General features: G+C 30.5%; 1 protein-coding gene across 1 annotated transcript; it reads left to right on the top strand.

Annotated features, from left to right (window-relative positions):
* Nucleotides 1-3,644: 3,644 nt before the first annotated feature.
* Nucleotides 3,645-4,380, top strand: LOC107956648 (putative phytosulfokines 6). The gene is made up of 3 exons (XM_016892236.2): nucleotides 3,645-3,894; nucleotides 3,970-4,028; nucleotides 4,123-4,380. Exons 1-3 carry the CDS (start codon nucleotides 3,798-3,800, stop codon nucleotides 4,231-4,233), a joined length of 267 nt encoding a protein of 88 aa, XP_016747725.1. The 5' UTR covers nucleotides 3,645-3,797; the 3' UTR covers nucleotides 4,234-4,380.
* The last annotated feature ends 8,718 nt before the right edge of the window (nucleotides 4,381-13,098 follow it).

Here is a 13,098-nt window from a genome sequence, read left to right as displayed (position 1 = left end):
TCGATTCATATATACGGTCTTTAGGTGATAACACTTTCAAGTGTTGATCATAGCAGTTAGCAGAGTTTTCAATCAGCCATGCCAACTATTTGAACTTAGAAGTAAATCAAGAATATGCTTCTTTCGGTTCAACAACACTATCACCAAATTCCCCAGCTTCCACTCCCAGATAAAAATTCAAATCTCTAAGTTCTTTCAGATACAACTTTGCATCAAGTTGCTTAAACTAACTCCTCAACTTCATCTTCTTCACTTCCTGCAATCACAATGTCATAAACATACAGGGGGCAAATTTACAAAAAAAAATTAGGAGAGATTAGAATTAAATTATAAATTTTTTAAAAATCATATACATTAATTTTTTGAAAAGACATTGTTTAGAAATTTTTTCATATTTAATTTTTTTGGGCAGAAAAATGGATGGTGGGCAATCCTGTTGCATTTTATATTTTCCCTAAAGAACAGAGACCCAAAAATCATACTACTGCGTCACAAGAGAAAATCCGAAAAGACTTGTTAGAATCCCTAAACCCCCCACTATCAACTGGTATACAAATTTGTACTCTTCTACCGAGAGGCAACTTTAGGGGTCACATCGGTTTGATTTTTTTCATTTTCCGAATTGGAATGGAGTAGCTGGACATAAAAATTATACTAAATTGGTTTGGTTTGGTTCGAGTTTTTATATTATTTTTTGGCTTTGAATTTTTTGATATTATTTAGACAAAAGTATTTTGAATTTGGTTTTTTCACTTTTAATGAATTTTGATCTAATGTGTAATTGTATACATAAACTTTAATTTAGTGTAATTATATACGTAAAATTGTAATTGAGATTCAAATATATATTTGAAACTTTAATTTTGATTTAATCATACACATTTAAAGAAATAAATACATCAATTTATTTTTATATTGGATAAAAATAACTTTTTATATATGCAATATATAAACATAAAATGATGTTACATCAATAATTGTGTTAATAATTTACAAAGAAATTGGATCAAATTAAAATTTCATGTATAAAATTACACAAAATCAAAGTTCATGTATACAATTACATATTAAACCATAGTTCATGTATAGTTTTGGGATTTATTCTTTTTTTTTAACTATACATAAAATCTCAATTAATATTTTATCTAAAAATAATTTGTAAAATTTATAAATCACATTCAATCTTCATTGAACATAATTAAATGTTAAATTATTTATATTTCATAACTCTTAATGTATAATCACAGCAAAAGGAATACCTAAGTTGAAAATGTTAATAGTGATAACTAAAATTTTAAAAGTTCTAACAACAATAATAATACCCAATACATAATAAATAGGTCATTTTTTTAAGTATAAAATATGTAAAAACATAATAAAAGTTAAGATTTAGCAATGAGTTTTGTTTTGGGGTCTAAATGGATTTATATATTAGGTTTATATGTTTAAAAAATTGGTTTTTTTCAACTTTTCAATGTCCAACAAAATAAAATATCTGAATTGATGTGGGTTAGCAACATTATCTAATTAAAATCAAATTAAATTATAAAAAAATAATATCTGAACTAAATTAACTTTATTTCTCGATTCAATCGATTTTTTCTCGGTAAATGAAATTTGGAGCAGGAGACTCATTAAGCTTGCAAATACCCGCACCATAGAAAGAAATAAAAATTGCAACATCTGATTAAACGACTTTTATACAAAAGCTTTAGTCTTGCAATTACTAATCTAATCTAACAAACTGCCAAAAATCTTTAAAAAAGTCCAACTCATATTCCCCTTTGATCTTGGTACATGTTATCGATTCTTTACTCATTTGAGTACGGAAACCTGTTGTTAGAATCGTCCTTCTACTGTTTCTTTGATAATCAAATCCAAAACGATACTTTATGCTCTGGAATCGGTTTTGGATTTGACACCACAGTGTTAAGTGTTGTATGGAGAGATGGGTACTGCTATCATTATCTTGTATACCTATAAATGTTATGAGATTAGAATTTTCATTTAGCAAACTTTGTGTGGTGTTAGGTAAATTTTTTAGATTTAAATTTGTCTAAATTAATCTTATATTTGTAAAATAAAAATTCTTTAAAATACTAAAGTAAAGCAGAAGTAAACTCAAAAGAATGGAAGTCACAAACAAATAGAAAAATAATAAGCATTAAGTGTTTGATTAAATGCTATTCAATTACTACAAAAGTTTACAACGAAGCGAGGGTAATGCCTATGCCTCTGTTTGTAGTTAAGCTTTCTTAAATTTAATGGTGTGGATTGATTTATATCAACGATTGAGATTTATGCTTATCTACAATATGAGAGTCTTAAGTAGATAAACTTCTTCATATATTTCACGAATTGAATCAATTCAACTATTTCATCAATTAACTGTTTTGTACGAAATAATCACTAACACTTTCATTTTTATTTCAAAAATTTTAAAATTCAATTAAATCGCTGTTAAGTCCGACCGTTGAAATCTTTTTGGGTTGTTTATTATTTTTAGGTCTTGTTTTTGAGATAGTGTGGGCTTTGTTTTAATTTTAATAATAATCCAACCATTCTTGTAAAAAAAGAACTTCTTAATCTCGTTTCAATTCTCAAAAGAATTTTAGATAAAATAGACAACTCTGCCAGCACAGAATCCAATCCCAGCAATGGGATTCTTTTGGAAAAGGAAAATCATTAGTTCCCGCTGCAAATAATCCAAAAGAGAAGCAAAAATCACCATTTTTCAAGTTTTAAAAATAAAGCGGTTCCTCAGTCGCCCAACCAGTGTTAGTGGAAACATGACACCATTGTGTGCAATAAAGATTGCACAATCTTTTTCCCATGCAAGCAAATTAAATAGCATGAAAAACGAAAAAGGAAAAAATGAACTTCATTACAATCATCATTTACACTTAGAGTGTGCATAATTCGGGTAAAATCGAAAAAATTCGGTTAACCGACCGAATTCGGTTAATCGGTCGGTTAACCGAATTTTTTCGGTCGGGGGTCGGTTAATTTTTTTATGATTTTTCGGTTAACGGTTAATTCGGTTCGAAACCGGTCGGTTAACCGAAAATTTTCGGTTAACCAAAAAAATTAATAAATAAAATTATCCAACCCAACTCAATAAAACTAAAACTAAAGTTTACCCAATTACCCAATCCAATAAAACTAAAACTAAAAGACAACCCAATTTACTAAAGTCTAAAACCCAATTTACTTTAATAATTTATAAATTTTTTAAATTTTAAAAATAAAAAATAAAAAAAATTCGGGTATTTTTCGATAATTCGGTTAATTCAGTTAATTTGGGTAATTCGAGTAATTCGGGTAATTTTTAACCAAAAATAAAAAATACATAATTTTCGGTTAATTCGGTTAACCGACCTTATTAACCGAAAAAATTTCGGTTCGGTTAAATTTTTAAAAAAAAAAATCGGTTCGGTTAACGGTTAAAATTTTTGGAAAGTCGGTTAATTCGGTTATAGTAATTTCGGGTCGATTAACCGGTCGGTTAACCGAATGAACACCCCTATTTACACTTGTTTTAAAAACATGGGATGATGGGCAACAACTGTCAGCATCTCCAAAAGGTTGACTTTGGTGACACTCTTTAAGTGTTAACCATTAATATTACCATCGAATTTTGCAGAGTTCTTGGATTTTGCTTGGACCATTTACCATTATGGCAGACAGTGACTAAACCCTCTTAAAGGTCTTACCCTCTTTCTCTCCACCCTCGATTTCTAGTATTTGCGTTGAGGTGTGTGAGGAGCTTCAGCATTGCGTGTCTGAAGCTGACAACCATGAAGCAAAGCTTTCTTTTTACTGCTCTTCTTCTCTTCTTTCTAATCCTAATTTCCTCTTCCTATTTATCCGCTCGTTTCTTGGAAAACAAACAAGGTGAGTGTCTTCTTAATCTTATTCACCTTCCTTCGTTTTACTATATAGGGATTTAAAGTTGGGCATCTTCTGCAGGAAAAGAAGAGGTAGAACTTAGTCAAGTTACAGATAGGGAGGAGTTTGAACTAATGAATGTAAGCTTAAATTATATCTATACATTTCATCTACTTGGCTAAATGTTGTTGTATGAGGTAAAAATTGATGTTTTTGTTTTCCTATGCTTTGCAGCAACTAATGGGAGTGGAAGATTGTGATGTAGGAGATGATGGGTGCTTGAGGAGAAGATTAATCTCAGAGGCTCATTTGGACTACATTTACACCCAGCATCGTAAGCCTTGAGACTTTCCGTATACCAAGGATTCGAGGAAGTTGGTATTTTTAACTTGCAATTAAGCTCTTGTTACCTATTTCATAGTATGAGTGGAATAGGCTTTTTCTTCTTTTCCCTGTTGATAATTCCTAAATATTAGCACAAACTTAGTTGTTCCTCTTGTTTTATTATTCCTCATCTTTGAGTTTGGGTTTTTGGGTATTGAATTTATTATGTTAAAAATTCTAAATAAATTAATAATATTAGGTAATGTTTTTAATTTAAATATATTATTAAAATCAAATTTATGAATTTTATTGTTATAAACGAAAAGAGGCTATAAAATATATAAAAAGAAATAAGCTTAATTATTTTAATAAAGAAATGTTGATATAAAAGTTTTTAAAGGTATGGATAGGTGAGAGTATAGGATTAAAATAATATATTAATGAAGATTTTTAAAGTTATGTATAGATGGTTGGGAATTTTAGTGAAGGAATCAGCAGTTTGCTTCTTTCTTTCACTGGATTGCATTGGGTAAATGAACCCATCCCATACCTCCCTTTTGCTATTAATTTCTGTTTTTGTAAAATTTTAGTCCTAATCTAATTATTAATAATTGTTAAATTTATTACGTGCTAAACATATTATTATATATATAATGTCATGTTAGCTTATTATTTACATATATTACTCACTAAAAATCTAATAAATGGATTATCAACTATCGTTTGCGTTAAGTCTGAAATTTCAAAATTCGAAAGGCATAGAGATTTAGAATGAAATAGGTTAAATCTATAATTGTATGCATAATACAAGACCAGTAATTAAATTAAATTTAACCAATCGGATTTAACTGCTACTATTTGGGTCAAGATTACAATTTTAAAATTTGGAAAATATAACGTCTAAAATTTGTCAATTCAAAAAGTATAGAGACTAAAATTGATAAAATAAAAGTATAGAGATTAAATCTACAACTATTGTAAAGTACAGGGACTATTAATAGAATTTAACCTAATATTTAAAAGCATATTAGGTTGAAAGAAGAAGAAGAGAGTGAATTTGGACGGGCAATGAGGTGCGGTGCAGTGTATTTAACTTATTTTTTGTCTCCAACTGCAGTATCTAATCTCAACGACATTATTATTTTTACATTAACCGCGTCTAAATGCGCCACCCTCTAAATCAACCTTTATCATGCAATTACGTATTTGAACCAAAATATGTATAAATTATTTATTATTATTATTTGCAGACGCAATAAATGGCAAGCCTTCTCATTTGTGTTTTTGGTGTGGCATAGGCATAGTGTAGATAAAAAGCAACCCATGGGCGTAAAGGATATGTTTTAGATGTGTTGCATAGTGATGGGTAAAGAACGGAGAATTGTAGATATCGAATTTTGTCCAGGCTTAGATTTAATCTAATTTTAAGAGCTTAATGAGTTTGCAAATGATGAGCTCATTAAATTTGATTTAATTAAACTTATTTCATAATTTTATTTTGAACTGCGAAATTTGTTTTCAGCCTTTCATAAAGTGGTTTCGGCTTAGGCCCAATTTGCTTTGAGCTTATTAGTATTCTATTGACACTTAGGCTCATCCATTTTGGGTTTATATAATTATAAATATTTACTATTTCAAAAATACAAAAAAGTGGAAAATTTATGAAAGGACCCCTTAAGTTTTACAATTCGGTCCCTACACTCCCATCACTCTTACCACTAGCAACCAACTCTCATCTACTCTCTCACCATCGCAAACCCTCCTATGACCAGGGATGGATCTAGGGGTTGGATTTGAGAATTTTATATATAATATATCATGTATTTTAGATTTGGTGTTTACATTGTATAACATCCGGCCCATTGACAAATTGTATTTCATATAATTCGCCTCCTTAATCCATAATATTATACTTTATATTAATAAAGTATTTTTAGTTTTTAATTATATAACTTTAATAATAAATAATAATCAAATATTAATGTATGATGGGCTTTGAAAGACTAAATTTAAAGACCAAGTATGAACTTTAAAGCTAAATTACAGAATTAATTGATTTGGTCCGTACCCATACATATTACATTAGTGACTTTTTTGTATTTTAATTTGTATGTTTTGCTAAGGAATTATCTTTCTCTGGTAAGGTGTCGACACTGTTGAGAGAAAGAAAGGAGTTTGATGTCGAGACTGAGAGCACAAAGTAAAAAAACACAAATTACCTTCCTCTCTGCTCCTTATGCAAAAGACCTCTCTGTAAATATTTTTACATAAATTACGTTCTTTATTTATTCGACTTATTATTTTTTTCTTTTTCCTAATATGCTGTTGTTTAATATATTATTACAGTCTTCAAGTTTTTTGAGAAGAATTAACACTTTTTTACGTTAAAAAAAACATTTTAATTTAAAAGTTTCGCCCTCTTAGAGTAAAATCATGAATCCGTCCCTACCTATGACCATGCCCTTATCATCTGTCAGCGACCACCAACCATCCCCTCTGCCTATCAACTCGGTTGCTTCCATTTGTAGCTTCACCAAAATCCCACGCCAAGGTTCTTTTATAAGCTGCACAAGAAGAAAGGGGGCGAGCTGCATTTTGAGAAATTCAGAGCAAGAAAGTCAAAGCATTTTTTTTCAACTATCTCACCCTGTCACCTGTCACCCACAATTTCCATCATCACCTTACCATATACCTTTAATCGAGCCACTCTCCTCAACCCCACAACTATTACCATCATCAGCCACCACCAAAACACGAGACCACCTTCATAGCCACCATTTATCTCTTCTTACCGTATCCTAAATCACCAAACTTTCTCATCGTACCCATTGTTGGAATATTTTCAAATACTTATAATGTTCTAAGAACTATAAATGAAACGATGTAATTAATTAAAAGTTATATCTTTTGGTTATTGATCAAGAGTTATTACTATCATAATAATAAGTTAAGTCTCTTAAATATGAAGAGTTATATCACTTAATTTTTTGACAAAAAATTATAACTATCCAAGAAATATTAATTGAATAGTTATGTTTATTTAAGAAATGTTACTTGAATAATTGTATCTCTTACTTTAATAGTTATATACATATAAGAGATATTAGTTAAATAATTATGTCTATTTTAAAAATGTGGTTATTCAGAAAAGACACTTACTGAAAGTTATGTCTTTACAAAGAGACATGGGAATTCCTATAAATAATAGTGAGATTTCATTTGGAAAATATACCAAAAAATTTTCAAAAGTTCTTTCTATTGTTCCTCCATCTTCTACTATTCTTAGATTGTTTTATAAAGAATTTCTACAGTTAGAAATTCTAGAAATTCTTTATAGAATTTGTTTTTCTTGTTATACTCTGTTTTTTTTTCAATATGAAATGCAAATAGTCACCGAGTTTCATTGTATCCTCAAAGTTCATTTGCTTGAAACTCATTTACACACCAAGTATAGATGGGGACGAATAAAACCTTAAAGATAGTGGCTTGATACATGCCTTGGGGCCTTGTCCTATTGCTTCATTTTTTTAAAGTTATTGTTTGTATTTCATTCGTTTGTTCGAGATTTTTCTCATCAAAGTTACACACTAACAAATTTAAGGTTTTATTCATTTTCATGATAGCTACTACAACACATGAAAGTGGAACACTAAAAGAGTTGGCTTCTTATTGCGTCTTGATGTGTGTGCACCGATGTTATAAAAAAATACAAATAAAATATATAAAATATGGTATACTGCAAGAGAACAAGTCAAATTTTAATATAGTTTTATTTACAATGAAATACGAAAGTATTCCAAGGATCGAACCCAAGGGAATGCCAAAATTGGTGATCATTGCTACTAAATTAATTATTTAAAACAAGTATCAATTTAATTGAGTTACGAATTAGTAGTGTGAATCCATGATTAAACTAAAATGAAACTAATTAAAATAAAACTAATTCTAATTTACTAACTACTAAATGAATTCCTATTTCCCGATTAAATAATGTAACGATCAATCAATCAATTAATTACTAATTAAGCTAAAATCCTAACTCGATTGAATTGTTACTACCATTACCCAAAAATAATTTTATGGTCTCATCCTACTTAAGGATTACCATCTAAGATACCCTTTCAGCCTTACTCAAGGGGCACAACTTGACCAAATCGATACACGACAGAATACCTTTTCGGTCTCATCTGCCTAGATATTCTACTAAAAGCGTCAATTCTAGTATTTTAATTGTTTGGAGAAATCAAATAATAACTCACAATTGAATTAAATAAAAATCAATCAAATAATCGATTAACCAATTAATTCACAAAAGATGTTCACATAACTCATTCTCATCAATAAACAAACATTTGATCAAATAAATGACAAAAGAAAATATAAAAATATGATTGAGTGGAGAAAATTCTTATTATTGGAATCTAGTTGATCACGACGTCTTGAATCTTCTTTGAATGCAAAGTTTAATTGAAAAATAGAAATTCAATCTAACAATTAGAATAACATCTAAAAAGAAAGAAATAAATAAATACAAAATTATTCTAAAAGAAAACCTAGCCTAAAACTAATCTACTCTACTAAATATTTGTTTGTCTCCACTGAACGTCTCCCTTTAATTTTGAGTAGAATGTTGGTTACATAGTGAAGAATCCAAAGACCAATGTGCTCTTCCATTTATTACAACAATTAGGCTTTTAAATATGGAAAAAGATCTCGAATTGCCCTTAAAATCGAAGTCAGCACGTGTAGGAAATCATTGTGACATCGGGTGTTTCCTCTAACAATTAGAATAACATCTAAAAAGAAAGAAAGAAATTAATACAAAATTATTCTAAAAGAAAACCTAGCTTAAAACTAATCTACTCTACTAAATATTTGTTTGTCTCCACTGAACGTCTCCCTTTAATTTTAATTAGAACGTTGGTTATATAATGAAGAATCCAAAGACCAAAGTGCTCCTCCATTTATTACAACAATTAGGCTTTTAAATATGGAAAAAGACCTCGAATTGCCCTTAAAATCGAAGTCAGCACGTGTAGGAAATCGTTGTGACATCAGGTGTTTCCTCGTCGTGATGTGGAATCTGTTTTGGCCCTTCCTTACGTCTATCTTCAATGTCGCAAATTCCATGTCCTATTGTCGTGACATCAGTAGCAGTTTCATCCCAGAAGTTGCATTGTCAGCTCTCAATCCATCCTACATAACCACATAAAACCACATAATCTTTATTAGTTATAAAATACCATAAAAACTATTAAAAATTATACTATTACTACTTAGACTCTAAAAGCATAAATTGTTACTAAAATGACTCAATTTTACTCTTAAACATGCTATAATAAGTGTAAAAGGATATAAAATAAGCACGATAAATTGTGATAGATCAGTTTCCAACTTTGTCAAGCTTAATGGATTTGATGGTGGCAATTTTCAATGATGGCAGAAAAAGATGCATTTCTTGCTATCAACTTTGAAGATTAATTATATTTTGGATACTCCAAGATTGGAAGAGAATTGAAACGAATCTATTGTTGTAACCAGAGAAAGGCAAAAATGGCACAATGTTGATTACATGTGCATAGGCCACATATTGAATAGTTTATCCAATAGTTTGTTTTACACCTACCAAAACGAGGTCACCGCTAAGGAACTATGAGACAAATTGGAGATAAGATACATGACTGAAGATGCTAAATTAAGAAATTTATCATTTCGATAATTATCAAATGATTGATGGTCATTCTGTTATGGAAAGTTTTCGTGATATTCAAAAAATATCGAATCAGTTTAAGCATTATGATATGAAAATGGATGAAATGATTGTTATATCCTCCATTATAGACAAATTTCCTCTATCTTGTAAAAAATTTAAAAGAAGTCTAAAGCATAAGAAAGATGAATGATAGCCACTAAACTAACTATAATTACGACAAAGGCAAGCGCACCTATCGAACAATAGTATAGCTATGGTGAGTAGGGAATATCGTATCCACGAGGACTAAAAGTACTAGTAATTACCGTTTTCCTATTATTTACCTGATAAATTGAAGTGATTGTTTTTAATCTAAATTTACTAATCTAATTTAACTATGAACGCAACAGAGAATGAAATGGGAAAATAATCGAAGATAACCAATGAGAAAGACAATACCTAGGAAAGAATCCACCTAGACTTCACTTATTATTCTGAATCTAAATTAAACGATTTATTCACTTGTGTCTTGATCTGTAGAAATCCCTAAATTATGTTAATCTCTTTCGAGAGTAAGAACAACTGACTCTAGGTTGATTAATTGAAATCTCTTTCTAATTAAAACCTATATCATCACATTAACTCGATCTGTGGATTCCCCTATTAGATTTGACTCTAATCTGATAGATTTGTGCCGTCCTATTTCTAGGATTGCATGCAACTCCACTCAATTATGTTAGATCTACTCTTAAACAGGGACTTTTGCTCCACTGAAATAAGCACATTAAACATGAATTATATAACACCCTAACCCGTATCCGTCGCCAGAACAGGGTTACGAAGCATTACCAGAATTACAATCGAACAAATAAACATTTCATTTCCATCTCACATCCAAATAAAAAAATCATAATCAATCATATAGGCCCTAATACGAGCCCTCGAGGCCCAAAATAGACATTAAAAACAAAACGGGACTAAATTGTGAACTTAAAGAATTTTTGGGAAAACATTGAAATTTTTCAATGTGCAGGGGACACACGCCCGTGCCAGGCCGTGTGGGCATTCGAATTGGGGAAACACGGTCATGTCTCAGCCTATGCCCACACTTGTGTAACTCACTGACTTGTGACACACGGTCAAGTCACATGCATGTGTGCTAAAAATAGAGGGTATACTGACTTGTGTCACACGGCCAAGTCACACGCCCTTGTGCTAAGCCATTTGAGGCTACTGACTTGTTTTCTAACGAGGTTACAGGGGACACACGGCTGTGTCACCTGGCGATGTGTCACAGACGGCTGAGACACACGCTCGTGTCTCTACCTGTATGGACAAAAATAGATAATTTTTTAAGCCATATTTCTCACCCAAAATTGGTACCAACCTAAACACAACAATTTGCATATAACCAAATCATAAATAGGTATTCAAACCAACCACAATCAAGCCTAAAATATGCAATATCATCACCAACAACTATGATGCCCATAGGCACCTCAATTGACCATTTAAAACATACCAATTATGTCTCCAAAATCTACCTAAATGGTCAAACACATATATGCACCATTGTTCCTAAAGCTTAACATATATGTCACTTATCAAGTTCAACTAATTGATACCCAAAATACCAATTCACAACTAGCACACACCCATATGATAAACATACACCATAAAGATAAGGCCATTTACACATATATACATAACAAAATATCCCCAAATACAAGTCAAATCAAATGGCTAAATACATGACCAAACATATAAGCTACCATTAGCCAAAAAGACCTATACATGCCATATAACCAAAATAAATAGCCAAAAGTACCAAAATAGCCGATAGATAGTGTGATGAGATCTCCGACAACTTCCAATCCGAACGAGCTTCCGTAACACTATAAAACACGAAAAATAACACAGAGTAAACATTTAATCTTAATAAGTTCGTATAACTAAAAATATAACTTACCCTTCTATATCTAATTAATACCTTTAGCTAATAGAACACAACTTTCGAACTTTACGCGATTTAGTCATTTTCATCAAATTGAACATGCAAACGGTAAAATTTCTTAACGAAATTTTTATATGAAAATACTATCATGTTTTAGATCACAAAATAATATTAAAATAAATTTTTTGACCTCGGATTTGTGATCCAGAAACCACTGTTGTGATTTATCTAAAAACGGGTTGTTAAAAATTAATATCCTAAAAATATTAAAACACAAAATAATCATACATAAATGAGAAAAGAATCAAGTATTTATCGTGCAAAAATAGAAATTAAATAATAAGATTCATCATAGGTTTCATCCTTCCTAGGTATCTAGGGAATTTAGTTCATAATCCTAAATAGAAACATCTTAAAGTTAGGATAATAACAAGACATAAAGAAACTCAATAAAACTTCGAAAGAAATTAAATAGAGATATTTGATCTTGAAGGAGATCCGCGTTCTTCGAGTGTTCTCTTCAATCTTCTCTGAGTGCCCCCAAAGGTCTTATTCTAATTGATATTTATAGACTTTAAAATGCTCAGAAAGCCTAAAAATTGGGTTTTTCCACGTATTTGGGAAGTAGGGTGCAATGTCGACACGGGCTGGCACATGGGTGTGTGGCCAGCCCGTGTGGAAATGCACAGGCCATGTGGATCCTAGAAATAACTCTATTCGTCCGATTTTGGCTCGTTTTTTGCTCTTTTCACTCCCAAAAGCTCTCCTAAGTATAGACACATGAATTTAAAGGATTAAGAGCATCAAAATCACTAATTTACATAATTAATCATCCAAAAATGCATTAAGAATGATATTAAAATATGTTACTTTTATAACTTATCAATGAAATATCTTTTGAGGCTTTGGCAAGTTATTTTTGGAGGCTTTGGCAAGTCATCTTCATATTTTTCCACCTTAGTAATCAAAGGCAAAAGGTCTGTTGAACTACAATTCACTTCTGGAAAGGTTTTAATATTGAATGGCGTATATTATGTACTAGAAGTTAGGAAGAATTTAGTGTCTCGAAGTTTGTTGAATAAGTTTGGTTTAAAACTTGTTTTTGAGGCAGATAAGTTTATTCTATCTAACAGAGGGATTTTTTTTTTGGGAAAAGGTATATGTATTAAGGTATGTTAAAACTCAAAATTATTAAAAAGATTAAATATATTCTTTTTGCTTATATGATTGAATCTTCCTG

Source organism: Gossypium hirsutum, chromosome D07 (assembly GCF_007990345.1).
Source record: "Gossypium hirsutum isolate 1008001.06 chromosome D07, Gossypium_hirsutum_v2.1, whole genome shotgun sequence".
Lineage (NCBI taxonomy): Eukaryota > Viridiplantae > Streptophyta > Magnoliopsida > Malvales > Malvaceae > Gossypium > Gossypium hirsutum.
Note: the sequence above shows the minus strand (reverse complement) of the source record. Positions and strands in the feature narration are given on the sequence as shown.

Coding starts and splice junctions, on each gene's coding strand:
- LOC107956648 (XM_016892236.2), top strand. CDS start 3,798: ATGAAGCAAAGCTTTCTTTTTACTGCTCTTCTTCTCTTCTTTCTAATC. Junction 3,895..3,969: donor TTTCTTGGAAAACAAACAAG/GTGAGTGTCTTC, acceptor CATCTTCTGCAG/GAAAAGAAGAGGTAGAACTT. Junction 4,029..4,122: donor AGGAGTTTGAACTAATGAAT/GTAAGCTTAAAT, acceptor TATGCTTTGCAG/CAACTAATGGGAGTGGAAGA.